Below are 11,478 nucleotides of genomic sequence, written 5' to 3'. Positions count from 1 at the left end.
TCAGTTGTGATTGGTTTCTTTTCGTTTTCATTTGTGGAAAGGTTTGCTGTACCTTAAATGTCTTCTCCAAGAACTGACACAGTAATAGGTATTTGGGATAAATTACTGCAAACAAGAAAACGGCATGGGTAAAAGGTGTTCATAGCTAACTTTATTCAATACTTTAATATACAAATCTGTGGAGTTTTTGCTTCACTGCAATAAGACATGGCAGTTATTTTATTCATTTTCATGCATCCTGCTTGAATACATATTTATATACAACATTTTGCTCACTTACTTTCATTTTCCAAAGACCATCTGAAACAACTGTAATAAATATTTTATTCTGAAAAAGGAGGTAAAAAGCTTTATTTATATGATATAAGAAACATGATACTTTTCTGAAGGTTAAGTCAGATGCCATTCCATGTGTTTGAGGTCCACAGCTCATAGCCAGCAACAGTTTTAACATAAAAAAATTTAGTATTGTCCTTGCACTTGCTGATAAAATTAAGCTCAAAGCTCTTATCGTTTCCAAACAGAAGTTCTCTGAAATATTGCCCACTTCTAAAATGTGTCAATTTCTAAAATGTCCATTTCTAAAACACAGAATCACAGAATCACAGAATCAACCAGGTTGGAAAAGACCTCTGAGATCATCATCACTCTCTACAACCACCTGAAAGGAGGTTGGAGCCAGGTGGGAGTTGGTCTCTCCTCCCAGGCAATCAGCAGTAGGACAAGAGAGGGCACAGTCTTAAGCTCTGCCAGGGGAGGTTTAGGTTAGACATTAGGAAGAAATTCTTTACAGAGTGATCAGACGTTGGAATGGGCTGCCCAGGGAGGTGGTGGAGTCACCATCCCTGCAGGTATTTAAGAAGAGACTGGATGTGGCCCTGAGTGCCATGGTATAGTTGGCAGGGTGGTGTTGGAACACCAGCAGGGGAAGAAAAATAGTCTCCTCAGCACTGGGACTAACAGGTCATTAACTTCATTTTGCATCCTCTTAACGATACCAGTTTCTTTTCTTAGAAAACGATGCAGTTTCATGACATGAAAATCTTACTGTTGGGAAAGAGGTTTTTGTATTTGCCCAAAGCAGAACTGCTGATTATCACCTTCACCCTGGCTGTGCCATCTTCAGGCATGACTTCTACTTCCTGAACTGTTGCTTCTTTATACAGCCAACTGTAAAAGTAAAAGCATATTAGCATCTTAAAGGTAACGTCATCTTTGGTTTAGGGTCAACATGTTTTATCTAGGTAATTTAACACTTTAAAAGATGAAGTGCTTTGCTTCACTTCTCCAGGGTATCTAATGGGGCTGTTTTTTTCAATAGGTCAGAAAATGCTGATAATTATATCTGTTATTCTTAAGCAGATTAAAATCAGTATGATATGATTTGTAAGGTTTAGGACATGCACAACTAAGTGTTTCATATTCCTCCAAATCCTTCATACAATTCAAAATTATTTACCTTAGCTGCGGTCCCTCTAAGTTAACGTTAATTGTCAGAATCTTCTTCCCTGTTGCTGTCAGTATTTTCTTCTCTATTTCTTGTTTCAGTTCTTCTAAACCATGCCCATGTAGAGCAGAAATAGCTAAAGTATTCTCTTCAGTGGGTTTATACCTGAAAGAAAATAATTGCTAGGACATTTGTTCATGAAGTTTAGATTGTGAAAATATTCCAAACTCAATTTTAACCGAGTTACTTTATACTGGCACCTTCAACAGAGGCCACTTCTTTTATGACTCGAGTGATTTCTTTGGTAATTAAAAGATAATGAGTTCTTTTTAAGACCATAGTTACATATGTAAAAGATTGAGAAACACTATTAAATGTATTCTCGAGTGTGGGAGCTCTTCTAGACTATGAATTAAAAAGTTTCCAGAACGTAAGAAATGTTTAAGTACACTTAGCATCTCCTGCTTACCTTTCTATCAAGTCCACTTTGTTATGAACTTCTACTATTGAGTCCAGTAAACGGCTGGGAAGATTAAGATTCTTCAGAACTGACAGAACAGTTGCTTTCTGCAGGACGGTTTCTGGATGAGTAATATCCCTCACGTGAACTATCAGATCCTAGCAAGGATCAATATAAAACACCAGTTACCAGGTTGTAGAGATTTTACACCATTTTTGTATTGCTTATTCATATAAGATACTTCCCTATCCACTAGATAATACACTGTCAGGTTAGCAATGTAAAATTAACTACTAAAACAGTATTAAACCAATTCTGTTTCTTAGACCATGATGGAAGAAAATCCGTAGCAGCTTAGTATTCCACTTCACATTGAGTACAAATTGCCTTCAACAAACCTGAAACAAACCCTGTCAATCAAGCTAGTTACAGTTACAATTCATATTTCAAATAGTAGCTGATCCATTTTTTTCAAAGACAAGGCTCTGTAACAACAAGGCTTCACAAACACCAGAGGAAAAAAGACTGAACCCTAAAAAGCACTTTTAGAAGAGTAATAGCTGAAAAACTGTTTCAAAAATAGAGGGAAAAACCCCCACATAACTTGTAATTCTATTTTTACATTCAAAATGTAGAAGATTATCCTTATGCTTAGCTCTCAGGATACTACTACTGGTGCTTCAACTAAAAAGCTTTATACAAAAGTTATCAGTTTCAAGTCCGTACACAATCACGTTTGCCATGATAAAAACCAAGCAACCAAATTCAATATTTGCGTTCAAAATCTTTCATCATCTTTGCTCAAGACACTGCTTTAAACTTTTGAAAATTAATATGAAATAAATTTCTTGCCTTTCATTTAACACTTCAGGGAAAGACAAACAGGACAGTTTCAGCCAGGTTTTGAAAGCCCTGCTATTACATGGTGAAGTCTAATCCTCAGAAGCATTCTAGCATCTGGTGACCACTGAATTTAATTACCTTTGATGATACAGGATCTTTGTTTAAATGTCTGTGTGTATGTAAGAAGCTTTACAATTTGCTATAACGCAGGAAAATAATGAGAAAATATTTGGAAAAGTACATTTATGTTAATTACATGCTGCCTGCATCACATTACAATCACCCACTTTTAGTCCTATAGGAAACCTTAAGTTAAACCCAGCAGCTTTATTTAATTTTTAACTCCCAAGAAAGCTAGTCTCAACTCACAGGTGCACTGTTAAGATATTTAATCAACAAAATCTGATTTATCTGCTTTACATATCATGGAGAAGGGCACATATATTCCAAATAAGCCCTTTCCAAAATCTCTTCATATCTGTATGTTCTGCATAATTTCCAGTATCAGAAAATTGGTTTACTGTAAGATATATGCCTCATTATCTTAGGAAACTATTATAGTCAGCCAGATGCTTCACTAAGAACAGCATATCAATTAACTTCCCCTTTTTTGAAGGGGTGAGGATTATCTAATAGGAAATTAATTTGATTTCTCAATTTTTACAATCAACTACTTACTGAGTAAGCCACTTCTTCTAATGTAGCTGAAAAGGACTCAACCAGATTATGGGGAAGATCAGTCAGAAACCCAATGGTGTCAACATAAATAACTGCCATATGTGAGGGCAGATAGCCACCATGGGCTGTAATATCGAGAGTGGCAAACAGCTGATCCCTGGGTTGAAGTCCTGCTTCCCCAGTCAAGGCTTTGATCAAAGTAGTTTTTCCTAGTTAAATAAAAAAAGGACAAGATTTTGATGGCTTGTTTCAAGTAAAAATCTCATTTGCAAGGCTCAGGTGAATTGTATGATGTAACATATTTTCATATCTACTTTAGTAATTTTAATGTAGCTCGTGATCAGTTATCTATATGATGTTAGGAAATCCAAAGACAGTCTTGTAACTTGGAGTTGGGTTTAAGGTGAACGTATGGCAGCTGTGCTGTGAAATCACAAGATGATCAAAGACTGATTTGATCTGTAAAGTGACCTACCCACATCTTTGTGCAAGGTAAGTTTGTTTTTATAAAGTTGTCGAATAAGAAAATGAAATGGTCTTAAGATAATGTAACCGGAAAAAAAGTGTCTAGTCCAAAGTCTATTTATGCCTTGTGTAAGAATTCAATTTAAAAAAAAAACAACAAAACCAAAACGAACAAAAAAACCCCCATCAAAACCACTTTAGCTTTATTTATATACTCTTAGGAACACAGAACACTACACATAATCCATGAAAAACTACAGCGCTTCTTAAGCACATTTCTTAGATCAACTGCCAACTCTTCTCAATTTTCTTCCTATGCCTCAAGCCTTCACGGTGATCTAAACACCCATGTAGTTTTCTCTTTTTACCCATTCTGATCAAGTAGTAGAGTCTCATATAAAGGGACACTAACACTACAGTCTTCAGCACAATATATAAAATCTTTCTGGCACAATAAGTGCTAGGCATTTCTCCAAAACATGTCTCCAAGACTGAAAAAAACAAGCAGCTTAATTTGCTTTCCTAACTGTAACCTAACTGACATAAATTCATTACACATTTTAAAAACTAATTAAAATGTGAAGCCTATTCACACAGACATCAAATTCTGGCTAGAGTTGCTAATTAAAAATTAGACAGTGTAAGCTCTTTCATGTTACAGTTTCAAGAGGTTTTGCTTACCACAGTTAGTATAGCCCATGACTGAGATCACTGGAAACTCGCGTTTTCTGCGCTGAGTTCTAAGTAAAGACCTTTTTCTTCTTAGTTTCTCCAGGGCATTCCTAATTTTAAGTTCTCTTTCTTTCAAGATACGATTCTGTGTCTCCAGAAATGTTTCGCCTGAAAAATACAGGTGAATAATTGGCCGAATAGTTTACAAGAGAAAAAGAAGTAAACAAAGTGTTGTGCATTTGGAAAGCAAGTGAGTTAGCAGTAGGGAATATGAAGTTAGAAATAAGCAACTAAAGCTCTGTATTCTTGCCTAAGAATCAGAGTAAGTAAATTAAAACATATGCTAAGTACTTCAGAATATCCATGTACACTTATGAGAAACCCCTGTGGCAGGAAATAGTCTGTCCTTGGACAGTTACTGAAAGAGTACTGACCAAAACTTTATTATTTAACTTACTTTGTACATTTCCCTAATTAGATGCAGAACATGCAGAACACAGTTTTTCTTCCTGACCTCCTCCAAAGAAAGTAAGATGCAACTAAATTTGTTTAAAGGATATGGAAGAAAAAAATCCTCTAATTCATGAGAATACTTAGACTTTACCTGAGCCCATGATATATCTTGATCCACCTCTCTGCTGATCTCGCTGAGACACCTCATTTTTCAGATTTGACCTGGCAGCAGAGTAACAATTAACTAGAATCAATTTTCTTTAATTGAGCTATCCTAAAATGCCTAAAAAAATGTGAAGCAGTAGTGATATTCTGATAGTACAAATAAAAACAGCAAATGACTGAGCTGTAAATAAAATCTCCTCATGGCAGAAGCCTGGCAAAAAAAAAATCCAGATTTTCCTGGCTCAACTGTGATTTGGTGAAGCATGCAACTCTCTCAGCAAATTGTAATTGCTATTCTGAAATTTCAGAGAGTCAAAGATACCTCTGATGCATCCCCACAACTCTCACCAACTGCCATGTACACATTTCTATGCCACGTAATGCAGAACTGTGGAAAATTCAGACACAAATGAATGCCTTTAATCTTCCTTGTTTATAGCTTTCCTTATTAAACCCATCAATATTATATATTGGATACACATATCCATTTCCTACATATTCCTGCAATACATCTTCCACTTTAGGAAGAACTGGAACCTTTTCATGATAAATACATTTTTTAAGACTATCTATTGAACACTTTCTGGTTTTGCCTGTCACCTTAAAACAATGACATTATAGCAAACACTTCTATTTTTTAATCCATATATGAAAGCACTATAACAGCAAATTTTCTTTACAGTACTGTAAAGAAAGTATCGCTATTTTTGTTACTGTAAAGAAATAGTCACTAAAATGTGTAAATATCAGTATGTGATTTGCACAGCTCAAGGTACCTGAGAAGTGGAATTTCGGCCAAAGCTATCTGCAGTTTTGCTTCTTTAGTCCGGGCATTACAACGAAAAATGTGAAGTACAATGGTGTATCTGTCAAAGACTTTCACGCCCCAGGCACCTTCTAGTTCTTTCTTTAGCCATGTAAGACAAAATAACTGAGATGTCTTCTGTCCCTCGCAGTATCACTAGATCATTTCCTACACAGCACTACACTTACAGTTAGCTGATGGACACTTGAACTCAGAGGATCTCAGGATTCCATTTCAATGGACAGGCAAAGATTATGAGCATGCAAAGGCAAAATTTCGTTGACCACGAAGAAAGGAGTTAAGAAGAGAGTTTAGAAAGTAGAACTTTATGTTTAGGCCCATCAAATTCAGCGAGAATCCTTCCATTGCCTTTAATGGATTCTGGCAACAACTCTTCCAGCATTATCTCATAATCAATCTCAGCGATTAAGTCCTTGTAAAAAATAATTATGAAATGCTGGAATGGGAAAGGATAGGGATAACATAGGAAAATAAGAAGAAAAAGATTACTAAAACTTAAAAAAAATAGAGAGGAAGGCAGGAAAAATATGTAATAATAAGATTTTCACAAAAGACTTAAAACCCCCAACTAATCAAAATCCCTCACCCTTGATCTAATTCAGCACTTAAAAGTATGCAGTAGTTCCCCTATGCCATCTCTAAAATTCAGAATGCTCGTGTATCCATATATATATATATATATTTTCAAACACTTTCACAAATCAAGTCTGTTTAATTGCTCTAAAGATCTAGACTTGTGAAAAGAAAAAAAAAGAGTACTAAAGAGTACTAAAGAGAACTAAAAGAACTCTGAGAATAAAAACTAGGAAATTGAAGTGAAAAAAATTCAACTTCCCTTTCATCAACAAATGAAGTGCTTGAGATAACCATCTGTTAGAGATATTTACCATCTCTTCATTTTATAATCAGGAAAAGCATTCAAAACTACCAGCAAAGCATTAAGGTTTGCTTGCAGAGTTTGCAAGCATTTTGCACCCTGCATGATGCTATACATATAAAAACCCAAAACAGTTTTTATTTCAGTTTGTCTTAAGCATTTCAAAGAGTATCTACAGTTCATGCATCCATAGTTTTACTGCCAGTGTTAAAAAAAGAAGTATGCTCCACCCCTCAACATTTCTTTTTAAGGGTTAGGAATGAAAGTTTAAATATTTGAAACATTAAAATGTAATCTTGTTCTGAATTTACACCTCATATTCAAATTACAATTGAGCATCCACTGAACTAGAAGAAAATTAAGACATTATCCAGTACAGGTACAGACACTTGAGCATACAGCTATTCCAAAATGTTGTTCTTCATAAAACCACTGTGTTGTGAACAAGACCTTGAGTAACTTTTCCAACATTTTAACTAGGGCAGTGGCAAATGTGGAAGCTGAGTTTGTAACAAATGATACTAGGCTGCTGGAAAATTCCATGCACAAGAGCTGGCAACAGATATATCAACTGGACAAATGCAATGGGCATTAAGTTTCCTTTCAACAAAACTCAGTCCTGTGCCTTCATATATTACCACTTGCAAATTCAGAGTCATAACTGACCACTTCTCATAACATCAATAGCTTCCCAACAATACCAATGTGAAGAATATTATTTGATATCACATTCAGTTACCTTTGTCAGTGAAGATATTCTTTCCACATTCAAGAAGACAGCTGTCAGGTTTGGCAATTTTTTAATCTTTTCTGAAAGATAACCATTGCAAAATATAGAGCTAAATGTAAATTCTCTTTTTAAAATTCCCAGACCATAAACCATTTTGCACTGAGCAGAATGTTCATCAAACACCAAATGGCACCATGTTCTTTGTTCACGGAACAGTTGCAATTGCACTAATTTAGTACTGTGCCAAGAACAGTTGCCAGTTTCACTTACGTCCATCACATAAACTTACTAAGCTGGCTCACATATTTGCTGTGAGCACAAGTTATGTCTATTCTGTATTGCTTTTGTAACCTTAAAAAATTATTTGAAGTTTGTCTGCAAACATGCATGATGGATAAACAAAATTCTCCCTCTATTCAGCTTTCACACCTATCCTTAAACAGCTTAGCTGCAAAAGTCTTGCATTCAGAATGATTCAGTGCTGAAAGATCTCAGTCCTTACCTGTCAAAACCTGAAAGTTTCCTTTGCCAAAAACAAACTTCTTGTCAGGATTTTTTGTAGGAATAATTATTTTATCTAATACCGTCCAATTCTGAAGAGTATCTACAAGAGCGACGGCCTCAGCAATCTGCAATTCAGCTTCAGGAACATAACAACAATAAAAAAGAAGAAATAAAGATTACAATGTACCATCATAACTCTGCTCAGCTCTCCAATAGCTACAGTATATGCATGAACATGGAAAGACTACACTACACCGAAATCCTACTTGGGCATTTATTTTATCCTCTAGCACAAGGAGCAAAATGTCTTACCTCTAATCAGAGTAATTGAATAGTTTGAAGCAATTTTATCACACAAAGCATCTTTTTGCCAGTAGAAATTATTACTGTGGTTGTTGATTTAGAAGAATTTTTTAATTGTATTGACAGAAATTACCAAGCTTTTAGGCTCAACAAGTGAAAAGAATAACTAGCTGGAAAATCGGATATTTCAGATGAGCACAAAACCATGTGATTAACACCTTGGTGTTTTGAGGCAATATTTTAAGAAATACTAATATGGCATATCCTGCTGCTTACTTCACAGCCACTTATTTGTAAAGGACCTACACTGGTTTACGACTTGCTAGAACCAGCAAATTCCAATTCTGTATTCTCTGGGGCATCACTTATTTTTTGAGTATTTTGTAAAACTGACTGAAAAACACTACATGGGCACATCAGATCAGTAGATTCAGTTTTGATTTGCCAAAATTTTCTTTTTCTCATAACAGATTTATCAAGTCTCTCTAGATAGCAAAATGTAATTTATATACTAAATAGGTTACCTTGGTCCAAAAGGTAATATATTTTTAAAGATAACCATGCTCCGCTTTCTCCTCATATTGTTAGTATTTTTGTAAAACGCAAATATTTCCTGTTCTATCTTTGGTTTTCAACAATGATTTTTCAGACTTCAGGCTCTTCATCTGGAGGGCCTCAATAAATGGAAAGGGATCACTGCTATTCTTCTGTATGTTTGGACAGAAAGGTGCCTTCATATTTTACTTATTTTTCAGTTGTAAAATAGGAGCGCTTCCGTAAATTCTGAAAAGGTTATAAACTTTATTTGCAATGTGACAATTTGTTATAATTAGCAGCATGAATAAAATTAAATGACATTTCGGTTCATCACATAATAAATTTGAATACAAGAATAGATATCATATATAAATTGTCTATTGCCATCCAGAGGGGCCTGGACAAGCTCTAGGAGCTGGCCTATGTGAATCTCATGAGGTTTAACAAGACCAAGTGCAAGATGCTGCACTTGGGTCAGGACAACCCCTGGTATCAATACAGGCTGGGGGATGAACAGATCAAGAGCAGCCCTGCTGAGAAGGACTTGGGGGTGCTGATAAATGAGAGGCTCCTCATGACCTGGCAGTGTGTGCCTGCAGGCCAGAAAGCCAATCCGTGTCCTGGGTTGCATCAAAAGCAGCATGACCAGCAGGTAAAGGGAGGTGATTCTGCCCCTCTACTCTGCTCTGCTGAGACCCCACCTGCAGCACTGCGCCCAGCTCTGGAGTTCCCTGCACAGGACAGACATGGACCTGTTAATGCAGGCTGAGGGGAACGGCCACAAAGATGATCAGACAGATGGAACTTCTCCTATGTTGCTGACAGAAGTGGTAGAAGGCCCCATTCCTGGAGACATTCAAGGCAAGGTTGGATGGGGCTCTGAGCAACCTGGTCTAGTGGCAGATGTCCCTGCTTACTGCAGGGGGTCACACTAGATGACCTTTAAAGGTTCCCTCCAACCCAAATTATTCTATGATTTTGTACCTAAAAAGCTAACTTAAAAGTTGCTTAATACTTTCTACTGCAACTTTATAATTAGAGAAGAGTTTGAAGAGTAGAATCAAACACATCACACCTCTTAATTGTGCAAGATCAGAGCACATGTATTAGCTAGCTACAAGGATTTCTGAGTGAAATCTAGTAGCATTCCTAAATAAGGTCCTTACAGAGGAATTATTGGTGACTGCATCACTAAGTATCTGCATAAAACCACTGAAGTCCCTGAGAGGACTTATACAAGACTTCATCTTCACTGCACTCTCTTCTCTGGACAGTAGAGCATTCCTGCTCTTCAGTCACCTGCTGGGCAAGCTTAAGGCCAAGGGTCTCCTGCCCAAATGGCCAGGCAGCACGGTTCAGGGCTGAAGGTTATTAACATTCCGCTAATGAGGGGGACACCCAACTGTTTCCCTAAGGAACCTGCGCACTCCTGCGCTGAGGTGTTTTGCCGTCCAAAATGCAAACTTAGTATGATTTACAAGTCAAAGCACAGATCTGCCAACGCTCATTGACAGCTCCTTGTCTTTTTAAAAGTTGTCAAAGAAGGAAAGAACGACCTAGATCTTTTACCCGAGCTTGCATTTTGCAAACAGCATTTCGCAGTTTCTCTGCTGTAACAGCGTGTCCACTTCACACTGTGGCACTAATCACGGAATCAATTAGGTTGGAAAAGATCTCTGAGAACATCGAGTCCAACCGAACACCACCACGGCAACTGCACCAAGGCACCAAGTGCCGCATCCACTCATTCCTTAAACACCTCCAGGGGCGGTGACTCCACCACCTCCCAGGGTAGTGCATTCCCAATCCCCTGGCTGTATTCCTGCGCACCGCAGCGCTCCGAGAGCCCGCCCGCCCCCCGCAGCCCCGCACCCGTGGTGAGCGGCGACTTCCTCGGGCCCCACTTGACCGCGGGGTGCACGATGAAAACGCGCTGCGCGCCGGGCTCCAGGGCCAGCGGAGAGGGGCCCAGCAGCTCCTCCAGCTCCGCCTCATCCTCCTCCTCCTCTTCTTCCTCCTCCTCGTCCTCCTCCTCCTCCTCTTCTTCTTCTCCTCCTCCATGCCCGCCGGTCCCCGCCGCCCCCTTGCGCCGCCCCCCGCCGCCCGTGCCCGGCGGGCGCGGAGCCCCGAGCCGAGCGGCGGCGCTGAGCGGGCGGGCGGGCAGCGGCCGGCATTGCCAGCGGGCAGCGCCCAGAGCCGCCACCGCCGCCCGCCGGCAGCGCAGCAGCAGCGACCGCGAAAGCATCCCGGGCCCCATCAGCTCCTCCGGGCAGGGCGGGGAGGGACCGTCCCCGGCCGCGTCTTTCCGGCCGCCGCGGAAGCGCCGCCCGCCCGTGTGACGGCGCTCCCGCCCCCGCCGGGCCCAGGCTCGGCCGTGATTGACGCGGTGACCGCGCGGGGCCCGGGCCCGCCGCGCCGGGGGAGCGCCCCGGAGGGACGAGAGCGGCGTCGGTGGGTTCAGTTTGTTTCTCTGTTTCATACTCCTCTGCGGCTGGGGGGAGGGAGGGGCTCTCCGCCT

General features: G+C 39.3%; 2 protein-coding genes across 2 annotated transcripts in view; one reads left to right on the top strand and one right to left on the bottom strand.

Annotated features, from left to right (window-relative positions):
• Positions 1-129: 129 nt before the first annotated feature.
• Positions 130-11,232, bottom strand: GTPBP6 (GTP binding protein 6 (putative)). The gene is made up of 10 exons (XM_050331301.1): positions 10,833-11,232; positions 8,119-8,256; positions 7,626-7,696; positions 5,960-6,090; positions 5,170-5,240; positions 4,575-4,733; positions 3,429-3,637; positions 1,917-2,065; positions 1,460-1,612; positions 130-1,170 (listed from the first exon to the last, which is right to left on the bottom strand). The coding sequence occupies exons 1-10, from the start codon at positions 11,215-11,217 to the stop codon at positions 1,029-1,031; spliced, it is 1,608 nt and encodes a 535-aa protein (XP_050187258.1). The 5' UTR covers positions 11,218-11,232; the 3' UTR covers positions 130-1,028.
• A 61-nt stretch (positions 11,233-11,293) lies between these two features.
• Positions 11,294-11,478, top strand: part of LOC126648402 (cohesin subunit SA-2-like) — a 59,848-nt gene continuing 59,663 nt past the window's right edge. Inside the window, exon 1 of the mRNA XM_050331296.1 lies at positions 11,294-11,411. The gene's annotated coding sequence lies outside the window, so the exon portion shown is untranslated. The remainder of the gene's footprint in view (positions 11,412-11,478) is intronic.

Source organism: Myiozetetes cayanensis, unplaced genomic scaffold (genome assembly GCF_022539395.1).
Source record: "Myiozetetes cayanensis isolate MyiCay16 unplaced genomic scaffold, myiCay2020 scf5-8, whole genome shotgun sequence".
Taxonomy (NCBI): domain Eukaryota; kingdom Metazoa; phylum Chordata; class Aves; order Passeriformes; family Tyrannidae; genus Myiozetetes; species Myiozetetes cayanensis.
Note: the sequence above shows the minus strand (reverse complement) of the source record. Positions and strands in the feature narration are given on the sequence as shown.

What these genes read in the sequence shown, in the direction of transcription:
- GTPBP6 (XM_050331301.1), bottom strand. Translation starts at nt 11,217, where the DNA reads ATGGGGCCCGGGATGCTTTCGCGGTCGCTGCTGCTGCGCTGCCGGCGG. An exon ending in GCCGAAATTCCACTTCTCAG is followed by an intron (nt 5,241 to 5,959) that starts GTACCTTGAGCT and finishes CTCTGCTGCCAG; the next exon opens with GTCAAATCTGAAAAATGAGG. An exon ending in CATGGGCTATACTAACTGTG is followed by an intron (nt 3,638 to 4,574) that starts GTAAGCAAAACC and finishes TTATTTAACTAG; the next exon opens with GAAAAACTACTTTGATCAAA.